The sequence below is a fragment of the Phyllostomus hastatus genome, unplaced genomic scaffold (assembly GCF_019186645.2).
Source record: "Phyllostomus hastatus isolate PE091 unplaced genomic scaffold, TTU_PhHast_1.1 phas_scaffold_216, whole genome shotgun sequence".
Classification (NCBI taxonomy): Eukaryota; Metazoa; Chordata; class Mammalia; order Chiroptera; family Phyllostomidae; genus Phyllostomus; species Phyllostomus hastatus.
In genome coordinates this window covers 6290304-6302899 of record NW_025334018.1, presented here as the reverse complement: position 1 = coordinate 6302899, position 12596 = coordinate 6290304, and the positions used below count along the sequence as shown (strand labels likewise).

Sequence of the window (12596 nt, the reverse complement as noted above, 5' to 3'; positions counted from 1 at the left end):
ATTCAATTTAGTCCTCAGTGTGACCCAGGCAGATGTATACAGTTGACCCTTAAACATCACAGAGGTAAGGGGTGTAGACCCCTCCAGTCAAAATTCTGCATATAACTTTTTATTCCCTCAAAGCTTAACTACTAACTACTAGTAGCCTGGTGTCTACTGGGAGCCTTACCAATAACATAAAAGTTAATTAACATATTTGGTATGTTATATGTATTATATACTATATTCTTAAAGTAAGCTAGAGAAAAAGATACATTATTAAGAACATCATAAAGAAGAGATAATATATTTACAGTATTTATTTAAAAAAAATCTTCATATATTTGGACCCATGCAGTTCAATCCCTTGTTTTTCAAGGTTCAACTGCATTTTTTGGTTAACCACATTTTATAGTTAAAGGAACAAAGTGTCAGGGAAATTGCCTAAATTAGTAAGTGGTGGAGCTGGGGTCAAACTCCACCTCATGATGCTTTTCCTATGTGCTTTCAGTTCCTGCATCCGGGCTCAAGGTTCCACACCCTTCTGGGGCCCTTTCTCCCCCACACTAAGCTTAGCTCCCTGCCCTTCTTATGCTGCCTAGGATGCCTGACCACATCATCCCCATTGGTGTATTTATTCTTATTTTCAAAGTGGTTTTTATATTTAAATGTTATAATTTTTTAAAATATATCTATTCTTTTCCTCTGCTAGAATATTATCTCCATGAACACAGGGATCTTTGCTTTGCTCACTGGTATATCCCAAACACCCAAAATAGTATCTAGTACATATTAAAAACTGAATTAGCATTTGAATAAATATTTGTTGAATGCATAGATAAACAGTACATTCTATTTTCCAAAAGTGCCATTGAATTTTTTTTTTTTATTTCCAACCAGAATCTTTCTCTTATAGTTTCCATTTTAGATTTAGGCTCTTGAGTTTCACCTTTTCAGAAAGAAAGCCTTTCAAATAATGCAAGAGAGCAACAGCTACTCTTTTTAAAACACAACATTACATCCTGGCTGTTGTAGCTCAGTGGACTGAGCACAGGCTGTGAACCAAAGGGTTGCCGGTTTGATTCCCAGTCAGGGCACATGACTGGGTTGTGGGCCAGGTCCCCAGTGGGGTCCATGTGGGAGGCAATCAAATATTAATGTTTCTCTCCCTCTCTTTCTCCTTCCCTTCCCCTCTCTCTAAATAAATAAATATAATCTTTAAACACACACACACAACATTACTTTTCCTTCTACAAGGAGGTAGGCCAAATTTGGAACAAAATAAGCCTGGGCTTGGATTTTAGCACTTTCGGTCTTAGATGTATGATCATACAAATTAGTTGACCTGGAGAGATGTGTGTGTATGTGTCTGTGTGTGTGTATGACACTGTATATAAATCAGAATAAATAATAGCACCTTTTCAAGTTGTCAGTATGAGGAAGGTTGTAGGATCCCTGCCTCAGGTGGTAGCTAGCATGCAATAGGTCATCATCATGCAGCCTCACTCTCATTTGACCTGAGCTGAACATGCTGTCCAGGTGTACATGGAATGGGCCAAGCAGAGTAATACTATCATGCCTGTTAAGAATAAGAATTTGTTACCATTTGCCACAGACAAACTCACTCTTGACTCATTTTAATCAACTAAGCTTCATGTGACTGGCTATATGTACACTCACTTACCTTCTATAAGTACAGCTGATCTTTAACTTAAATTCAGAACTTCATATTTATTTTAATTACATTTTATTTTGTCAAATTAGGTCCATTATTCTAAGCCATGTTGAATCAAACATCTGTTCTTCAATTCTCCCTGGTAACTTGAAGTCACCTGAAATTTAGGTCCTTCCTCTAAGGTGTTGATAAGAAAGTTCATTAGAGCAGGATAAGGATGGAGTCCTGGGACCATACAAGTGTTAGGAACTAGTAAGGATGGCCAAGTAAGGACGAAATACCTGACCCAGGGCTGTCTCTCATTATGTCCATTATGTTGACAGGGACACTCTCCTCTTTCTCCATTCATTAGATAACTCCCACTTATCTTTCATGTCTCTGACTATGGTTGCCTTCTCCTAGCACCTGACTCACTCAAGTGTCCCTTCTATGGGCCACCATAGTACCCTATGCCTCCCATGTGGAAGCTCATGACTCCATTGTCTCTCAGACTTTATGTAAGCAAGACAATGCTTGCCTTGCTCACCAATGTATTTCCAGGACCAAGCATACACAGTTCCTGGCAGATAGCTGAGCCTCAATAAGTATTTGTCAGATAAATGGAAGTGTTGATACAAGTTGATAAGTGGTTTTCTTCCTGATATAACACTAGAGACCAGAGAAAAGGTGTTAATCCAGGTCAGGGCTCCTATGATAAGATGTGGTGAGGAACATGATGGATGGCTTTTGGCACAGCGTGGGTTATTCCTAGGCTTCTAGATACTTGTAGTTTAGTCTTCTAGGTCAGGAAGCTTCATCTTTTAGATGAATGAGTTTGATGATTCCTGATGATGAGGAACACATGGATCATCATACATCACCCTGTCTTCCTAACTAGTTTCAGGCCATAAGCATGTGGATTCTCTGGGCTGTCTAACCACACCAGAAATCAGGAGTATGCTAGTCTTTCTGGAAGTCTTGGTCACCACCTGACTATTCTTCTATATGTAAACAAAGTATCCCCACGTGCACTGCTTGCTTCTGATTACTCCTATATACCTGTCTGTTCTATTATTAACAATTGAGTTATTCCCTTATGCATGACAGTTCTTTTTACTTATTCATCAGGACTATTCCAGTCCATAAAACAAATTATGGGATGTGAAATTTCTCCCTCTTAATATTTGGATAATGCCTAGATAAAGGAGAGATATACCAAAACTAAGTCTACCATCTTCTGGTAAAAATATCTGTAACATACTGGAAAACCCCTCTCCCTCAGCCATGCACAAGAACCCCATTCTGGGTACCTTTGGTGACAGTGGGGTAGGGAATTTAACTGAGAAAAAGAAAGAGATGCCTTAGTCTTGAGATTGAAAAGTAGAAAATTTGACATGACCACCAGGTAATTACATAAAACATCCCACAAAAACAGTTACCAATCAGCTCCATCTTGCCACCACATCTCACTCATGCTGTGGCCACTGTGTATAAGTGTCAACTCTCCTGTAGGCCTTGAGCAAGTTCATGCACCTGGGAATTGACTACAGCAATGGTTTCTACCTCCAGCTGATCAGAATAATTTTCAAGTGGATTTCTGGTTCTCTTTCTGGAAATTCAAATTAAATAGCTCCAGGATGACTTCTGGGATTTCCTGTCTTTAAGTGGGTGTTCCCAGGTAATTTTGCCCTAGCCTAGTGCCTGAAATCAAAGAGGGATTAGCTCACCTGGTCTAGAAGGAACCTCAGAACATCTAGAGCAGTTCCCTCATCTTACAATGAGGATGCCAGTCCCAGGGTGACAGGTTTAGAAAGGGGGAAAAATAGAGAAAGCAAAGAGGTATAAACAGGATTCCAAGGTGGGAAACATGATCCCAATCTCTCTAACGTTCATTTGGACTTGGTCTCTCATCTCTAGAAGCCAGGCCCCCTTTCAGGCAGCCTGAGGATGTCAGGCATAGGAGTCTGGCCAACTCTGCCTTGCACTCTGTGACTTCACTGATGCATTGGTATTTTCTGGGCAATACTCTATCAAACTGTGAAATGGAACAACACTATGCAACAGGTGTATTGCTTCAGATTAGTTTGAGATTCAAATAGAAATCTCTCTCACAGATCTTTGAGTACCTTCAAAGAACTTTATAAATAGTCTTTTTTAAAATTTGTTTTTGAATCCTTAGCCCTGGTCCTAGAGATTCTTTAATTTTTGTTCAAATGGTTGACATAGAAGCAAAAGGTGCAGAGCTGGAAATGGTCATCAGTGAAAGGCTGGAGGGTGGGGAATGGTAGGGATGACCGGGGAGGGTCATCCAAAGCCAATGTTGAAAGACTGAAGGATATCCTAAACCATGGTCCTGAGGTCACAGTCCCCATTGCCAAATGCATTAAAAAAAAAGCAAGCTTTCAAAGCATGCAGAGAGAAACAGCAGACACATAGGCACACACAAGGAAGCACACAAAGCCCACAGAAGGACATGGAGACACACATACACTCCTGGGTAACTGTTTCCTCTGAACTGCTAGAGCAGGCAGTGAAAGGCTAGAGCTTTTCACTGTGGGCCTGCCTGGAGGCCTGAGGCTGGCCACCCTGTCAGAGGAAGTAGAGGAGTTTTGAGGTTAATTCAGACTATCCCCAGGAGAGAGCAGTGTAGACCTCGAGCTCCTCTGGCCTCAGAGATGGCATCAAGGCTGGCTTCTGCACAGCCGTGGCCTGTGAGGGAGCACCAGGCCAACTGGGTTTCTCTGACTCAGCCCCAGCTTGACTCACCCATAGATGGCTCTATTCTTCCATCATTCAACCCCTTTCCAGACTTAGTTATCCTTGGGACCAGAGTTTATCTCCAGAGGGCAGTGCAGGTAATGGGATCATTACAATATGATAATGTAATGTTCCAATATGTTCTAATATGTTCTCTGCCCCAGGGTGTGAGAGGGGGGATGGAGGCAGGGGTGGAGAAATGGCTCTTAGGTGTGACTAGCCTCTCACAGCTAGGACTGAGTTTCTTCTGTACCTTGAGGGAACAGACTTCTTCTTGCTCACGCTTCAAACAAGGGGACCTTTGTCCAGGAATGTGTTTGAGAGAATAGAAGTGACATCTAATGACAATCTGGGGCATCTAAGCCTCATGCCATCTTGTTCTTTCCATACCCACCTAGGGGCCTGAACAATGGAAACTCAGGAATGTCCTGTGGGAGCCATTTGGACTCTGCCAAGACCTCTGCCTAGAGGCATGTAACACTGAGAAGATACAGCTCCCAAAGCAACCAGGATTCTAAGAGAGGAAGCAAATGTAGAACTGGCAAAAAATAACCTGTTCAATAAATAACTTTAAATTTGTGTTAGAAAAGTGACTGGATTGATGCAGGGAAGATCTCTGGAAGAAGCAGGAGCTGTAACCAAGTTGAAATCAAGTTTGGCTGTGTGGCTTTGGCAAGTCACATATACGCTGTGTGCTCAGGTTTCCAACTGTGCAAAATGGCAAGATACAAGATACAAGACACAAGAATCATTGTACATGGGATAATTATGCCTCAGTCCCCTTCAAAGTAGGTACCTTGGAACCTCACACAGTTCTCACAATACCATCAGCTGCCCCATCATATTTTCCTGAATCTCATCGATGATCTGAAATCTCTTCCCTTTCAAGGGTGATTTTAATTTTGGGAAAATCCAGAAGTTACAGGGCACCAAATCTGGGCTGTAGAGGGGGCTGAGTCACCTGGGTGATTTGATGTTTCACCAAAAACCTGTGCATGAGATGAGTTGCGTGAGTGGGCACATCATCGTGATGAAGCTGCCAATCATCAGTTGCCCATATCTGTGGCCTTCTGAACCATCCCAGTAGTTTTCACAGAGGAATGCTCAAGCTTAATGCAAAATTTGATGCAGATTTGTTGCTCTACTCACTCACTCATTAGGAATGCGATGGACACACAGTACACATGCTCATTCAATGGTGTGTACTGCCTCCACTGACTAGTACAGTGAAGTTGTCATCATTCATGCATCTGCATTCCAGTCCACTCTCCTTGGCTTTGGGGTTACACCAATGTCTTACAAGCCATTCTCATTATATTAACAACGGCTGGACTTTTTCCAGACAGACCTCCTCTATATGTTTGTCATTTTGTTTCTTATTTATACAGGTGATCCTTGACCAACATTGGTTTAAATGGTGGAGTTCCACCAACATGTGGATTTTTTCCAATACTGTAAATATATCTTTTCTGTATGGTTTTCTTAACTTTTTTTTAGCTTACTTTATTGTAAGAATACAGTATATAATAAAAAATGTGTTAACCAACTGTTTATGTTATTGGTAAGGCTTCTGGTCAATAGTATGCTATTAATAGTTAAGTCTAGAGATGAGTCAAAAACTATACTCAGATTTCAGTCACACATGGGTCAACACCCCTAACTTCTATGTTGTTTAAGAGTCAACTGTGTGTGTGTGTGTGTGTATACACATACCCATATATATATATGCATGTACATATATATATATATGTTCATATTCTACCTGTTTAAGGTATTTTACTAAACTAGTAACAACCACACATTATTGGGTATCAGAAATACTTGGAGGTCAGGTTAAAACAGCTGAGTCACACTCCCAAAGTCTCTGTATCAGTAGGTGTGGGGTGATGCATTTGTATGTGTTACAAGCCCCTAGGTGATGCTGATGCTGCTGACCCAGGTGCCATACTTTGAGAACCAGTATTTAAGACTGCAAGCTCTCTGAGAGCAAATAGGAGTTCTGTCTGTCCCTTTAACCAGTGCCTTTCTAGCAAGTAAGCAGTGAATATTTGTTAATAAATGAAGGAATGAATGGAGTTCACAGGAAGAGTCTCAGTTTTTCTTTATACAACACAGGATTTTAGTAGGTAGTCTCTCAGGTTCTTCACCGCTGATACTGCAAGAACTAGATCCTTGGGGTGAGGGAAAGACATATTCAGAGCCAGGCCCTGGATCTGTGGTGCCCAACTATGGTGCTGGAGCTGTTCGGCCATCTGGGGTCATGGCCCTTGAGGAGGAGGGCCCTTGATCAAGTCCCAGACCAGACTGCCTCTCTTTCATCCTGGTGGCCTCAGGCACTCTAGAAAAGGGCTCTCCTCAGGAACACTGTTCCAGCAGCACTTCTCTCATCTGCAGGGAATGGGAGGAAGAGACACCCCAGGCTCTCCTGCCCCTCCAAAGCCCCACCTTCATGCTACTAAAAGCAGCATGCCTAATGGGATTTTGGAGCAGAGTCAGCCTCAGATGCTTCCTTTTCTAATATGTCCCCAAAAGAAAATGCAAATAGTTTATTCTGAAAGAAAGAAAAGTGTATCCTGTGCAGAGTATCCCAGAGAGCCTGAGTGGGATCCTTTCTCTCCTCCCCTGACTCCACAAAAAGATCACATGGCAGTGACTATGGCCCCAGAGCTGGGGGACCTGACCAATGCAGGCCTGAAGACCTTTACTCCTAGACTGAGGAGTGAGAGTACTCTTTCCTGCTTCCTCAGTCCTTGTGCCTTTTCATTCATCCTTTCCCCACAGGGGCCAGAGACCCTGAAGGGAGACAGAAAACCACAAAGAAGCTTACCTGGTCTAGTCTAAAGAAAGTTTAGTTGTGGGTGCAATAAACCCAAGAAAAAAGTAATAAAGAGAAAGTAAAAGCTCATCCCAGACAGGAAGGAATAACAAACAGGCTTTACATAGGATGCACGATCTGAGTATAGCATCATCTTTATTGTTACATGTCCTCCTCTTGTCCCGGTCTTGGGGTTGCCCATCAAGATAGATTATGGCTCAAGCTGCCAACCGACTAGGCTTGCTAAGTAGCTACCAACCCCAGGAGAAGCAAGGGACTTTATGGGTATTCTGACTCCACTCAAATGGGAGTGTACAACCTAGGTAAGCAGGTAAGACAGACACATCTGAGAAGTGAAATAATTCAAGAGATGTTGTAAGGCACTTGCCAAATGAATGGTATACATGATGCAGTGAGTTCTAGGTAGTCAGTGCAGGCTTCTATGAGTAGGAACAAGCAGAAAGGCTCCAAGGAAGAGGTCTTGAAAGATGGATTGTATTTCAGATGTTGGGAGTAGCAGAGAAGTGGCCCAGGAATGGGGGCTGGGGAATGAACAGAGGCTTGGAGGCAGGGATATGGGAGGTATGTCCTGGGGAACACCTAAGATGTGCCCTGGTGGTGAGACTGGTCCGACGAGAACTGAGGGTGTGTACTGGAGAGGAGCCAGATGTGAGGCTGCAGAGGTGTCTGAGACCCAGGTGTGGGTCCCGTGATGACATGCAAAGGAATTTGGACATCACCTCTGAAGCAGGGAGCCCTGGCTATCTTCGGAACGTTGCAAATAAGAATGCAGAAACTGAGTGCTGAGAAAGGTGGAGCGACATTTTCATGGCAGGAGCAGGGATGTTTCAGCCATGCTTCCTTTAAAAATAGGCACCTTTTGATCCAACAGAGGCCCCACCTTTAGCTCCAGCAGGGGCCCCACCTTTTGCTCCAACAAAGGCTCCACCTTGGTCTCCATAACCACACAGACCCCGCGGCTCTGGAAACACATCACAAGGTCCATAGCTAACACCGCTCTCTCCACACTGGTTATAACAGGTTGGGCCGTAGCTGGGGCCCTCGGTGTCCAGGCGGCCTGGATGGGACTCAAGACAGCCTGGATTTCCTGAGCATGGAATTGAATTTGGGCCTAGGGTTGGGCTGAAACAGCTCCGAGGTTGCACATATGGCTCTGGGCTTGGGCAGGGTGGTGGAAGGGGAATTGGCTCTCGACAAGGCTCTGGGTGCTCACAGGGCTGTGGATGTGGCTCTGGGTGAGGCCGTGGGGCTGAACGTGGGGCTGGACGTGGGGCTGGACGTGGCGCTGGACTTGGTTCCGGAGACAGGCAGGGTTCTGAAAGTCGCCGTGGTGGACACGGGTGGCGCTCTGGACTTGCGCATCGTTCTGGACTTGCGCATCTTTCTGGACTTGCCCATCGTTCTGGGCGTGGGCATGGACGTGGCGCAGGAAGTGGACGTCGCGGCAGTGATGGCTCTGGACATTGGTCAAAACTCCTGGGTGGAGAGAAGCTTGGGAGTGGACGTCGCTCTGCACGTGATCTCAGGTCCGGGCAGGAGGCGCCCCAGGAGGGTCTTGGAGCACAACTCTCAGAGCAGCGTCTGATGGGAGGAATCTGAACAGGACACCTCTGGGGGGGAACTTGCTTGGGGCAGCAGGGTGAGGAAATTTCTACTCGGTACTTGGGTCCACATCTCTGAGAGCAACTTGAAGTGGGACCCCGAGGACATCCACTATTGTAGATGGGCTCAGATCGGCGGGGCGGGGTGCAGTAGTTATAGGAACCCGAAATGCATCCTGATGGCATGCAGCTGCGTTGGTAGGACTCAGAACGCCGTGGTGGTGAGCAGCTGCGGTAAGAAGGCTGCTGCTGGCGAGGAGGGAGACATCGGCTGGTGCTTCGACAGCGCCGCTGCACAGGGAAGCTCCCATAAGAGCCCTGGGTCTGGCATTGGGGTGCGTAAGTGCGACAGGAAGCCCGAGACTGACGCTGAGGGGCACAGCTGCTGACAGAGCCCTGATACTGGCCTTGGGTGGAGAATCCTCCCTGGCTGCAGAATCTTGCCTGAGCACGGTATGCTGGGGGACACGCTACATAAGTCTGGACAGGCTGGGGAGCTGGATAGGGTACATAGGTTTGGACTGGGCATTCCACATAGCAAGTTTCTGTATAACAAACTGGAGCACAACCTACATAGCAGGTCTGAACAGGGCCTGGGGCTCCACACTGCACATAGCAAACCTCAGACTGACATGGAGCCTGGCACTTCACCTCCGTGGTCTGGGGCTGACACGGAGCCTGGCACTTCACCTTGGTGGTCTGGGACTGGCATGGAGCCTGGCATTTCACCTCCATGGTCTGGGACTGGCAGGGAGCTTGGCACTTCACCTGGGAAACCTGAACTGGGCAGGGTGCAGGGCACTCCACGATTTGCATCCCACAAGGGGCTTGAACCACCACCTGGCTCTGGGGACAGGGGGATGGGGAAGGGCAGAAGGAGGAACCCTTCACACAGCACTGGGGGACCGGCAGGCAACACGGAATCTGCTGCTGGTCACACATGGTTCCGATGCAGACGTGTGAGCAGGACCTGAGGGATGAGAGACCAGCTTTAGAAGATGCTCTGCTTCTTCCCTGGCCTTTCCTTTCCTCCCCCACCTCTGACCTACATTGGAGAATACTGAGTTATCTGGACCCAAGATTAGTCACCACTGCCTAAGAGACCTGCCTTGGATGTGCCCAAAGACCTGTCTGAGGTTCTGATCTGAGATCGCTTCAAGGGCACAGCCAAGGCTGCTGGTATCCAGGCCCTTTCCCTGGAGGATGGGCATAGCAGTGTCCAGCACAAGAGGGTGGTGATGATGAGAGGATTTCCATCACTTCCTGGGGTCCTAAGTGGTGGGAGGGAGCTCTTCAGAAGTAGAGATAACCCGTGGTCCCAAGGCTGTAGTCCAAAGTGGGCTCACAACCACAGGGGCTTGAATTTCCTCGCATACATTCACCATGCAAAAATGAAAAACATGTATATATGTGCATTTATATGAGAGCAAGCTCTCAGGCACCATGTGCTCTCAAAGCATCTACTGGAAGTAAAGAATTCAATTAGTTATTGGGCAGCTCAAACCCAATATAAAATGTTTGTTTCTCCATAGTCAATCTATTTTAGGTGGATTTGTTTAAACAGGCTCTCATGGGCACACACAAAACACCAGACTTCGAAGGCTCAGGACCAACAAGGCAGCTTGCTGGGGTGGGTTGCTGTCCTCGGTCACCTGCTAGCTTCAGAAAAGTTTTCCCTCAAGCTCCTCTGAGAGGCAGGGGAGATTTAATTAAGATGGGTAAAAGAGTGCCAGATTCCTAGTTACAAGACTGACATTCAGCCCCACGTAAAGCCCACGTCTTGGGAGCATTAAAACATGATATAGGGGGTGCAGGCACATAATGCAACACCATACCCAGCCAGGGAGAAACAGAGGGTCGCTCCCTCCACCCTCCCCAAATCCACCTGTTCACATACAGGCAGCCCAGTGACCAGCACAGCAGGGAAGCTAGTTTGATAATCAAATCCCCCAACCAAACACTTCTCAATAAGCTCCTGAAATACTGAAAATACTCCTCAGGTAGGACAAAGCCTTCCATTCTCCATTCCTAGGGACTATCTAAATAGGTATGTCCTTGGGGAAGGTAACCCTCCTACACTCGACTCTGCTCACGGAGGAAAAATGATACCTGAGGGTGAGACCAGGGTTATTGAAGGCAAATGCACTGACTTCAGTGCCCCATTTCTCCACACAGTCTCCACAGATATTCTTCTCATGTCCCCTAAAAGTCCACCAGACCTTTCTCCTCAAGTTGATGTACTACTCGTCCTCTGCCCCCAGCTTCTCACCTCACTCTGTCTCACCCCTGTGAATCTGAGCACCCACTGAGCATCATCTCCACCCCAATCCCAGGACCCCGTCATTACTCACCTTCTTCAAGGCAAGCAATCATTCAGGCTGAGGCAACTGGACAGAGGCCTGTCTTTATATAAAGGGCTATGAGTCTGGTTTAGACCATGAGACAATTGGTTGGCATCTGCCTGGCTCATCACCCAGGTTGGCATTCCAGCAGGCGGTCCCCTCCCTGTATGCTTGTCCTTGCAGTCACCTACAGGGTGTGGGAGTGTCTCATTTCAGTGCCGAAGCTTCTAGACTATGGAGAAGATTCTTCTTTTCTTTCTCCTTTTTCACACTGTGTGTTACTTGTCCACCCTAAGAAGAGCTGGTGGTGGGGATGGAGAGGGGTAACAAAGGTATCTTTTCTCTTATACATGATTCCAGGACCCTACCTTCTTCCTTGTCTGATATTCTCACCAGACGGATATAAAAGAAGAAAAGCTTCCTAACTAGAAGCAATTAAAATCACCTCAAAGGTACAAAACGAAGAGAACATTGGGTTAGACCTGAGTCTAACATCCCAACTTGGCTATTTACAGTTGTGTGGCCTTTATAACTGACATAAGTATTAGTTTACTTATCTGAAAAATGAAGATATTAAGTCTTCTTTGCTGTTATTGTAAGGATTAAGGCAACTATTTTACACAAAAGCTTCCAGTCAAGTATGATACTCAAAATATCTAACATCCACTTAAAGTAAGTCCTGGCCAAGCAGCAGACACAGCTGGATCGATGATTGCCTGTGGTGTCCCAGTCCCGGGCTGGACAGCCTGATGGCTTCACAGCAGGTGCACGGCTAATGCTATGGAGTAGTCCTTCAAGAGAGCAAGCAGCCCAGTGTAGGCTAGAAATAATAAACTGGCATCTTGTGAGCCAGACACAGTTGAGATGGTTATCTTCTTATCTTTTGCCTAAACAACTTTTGCTTACATAATTTTATAAGTAATAATATTTAGAAACAGATTTTTAAAAAGATTATAGACATCCAGTTTTCTCCTAGAATCAAAAGATCTGGTATAGGTGAGCTGACCTGACCTCAACCTTATTAACACCTGCCCCTCATAGATAGGTGATAGACTTTGATGTTCTGTAATTTTCCGTCTTTTTTTTTTTACTCTATCCACAATGCAGTGCAAACAGTAAGCTTCCTTTTATTACTTTACCTGTGTTTTTATATTTCTCTGGTGAAATTGAAAGGGAGTGAAATAATTCTTCCACCTGGATAATTTCATTTGTTTTTGTAACTTTCAGCTCCTGTAGGCATTTAAGATTATGATCAAGCTTGTGATCAGAGACTTTAGATTTAGAGGGGTTTGGGGTGGGTCTGAGCCCCTAGTGCGTGCTAATACATGCTAGTACGTGGTAGTGCATGCTAATGGGGTGAAAGCTATTTAACCTTCATGAGCCTCAGAATCCTTGCTTATAAAACAGAAAGATGAAAAATGAGGAGA

At 45.4% G+C, this 12596-nt stretch overlaps 1 protein-coding gene across 1 annotated transcript; it reads right to left on the bottom strand.

Annotated features, from left to right (window-relative positions):
* Positions 1–7342: 7342 nt before the first annotated feature.
* LOC123804522 (keratinocyte proline rich protein) lies at positions 7343–11207 on the bottom strand. Its single transcript, XM_045816878.1, has 2 exons — positions 11179–11207; positions 7343–9797 (listed from the first exon to the last, which is right to left on the bottom strand). Exon 2 carries the CDS (start codon positions 9767–9769, stop codon positions 8069–8071), a length of 1701 nt encoding a protein of 566 aa, XP_045672834.1. The 5' UTR covers positions 9770–9797; positions 11179–11207; the 3' UTR covers positions 7343–8068.
* Between the last annotated feature and the right edge of the window lie 1389 nt (positions 11208–12596).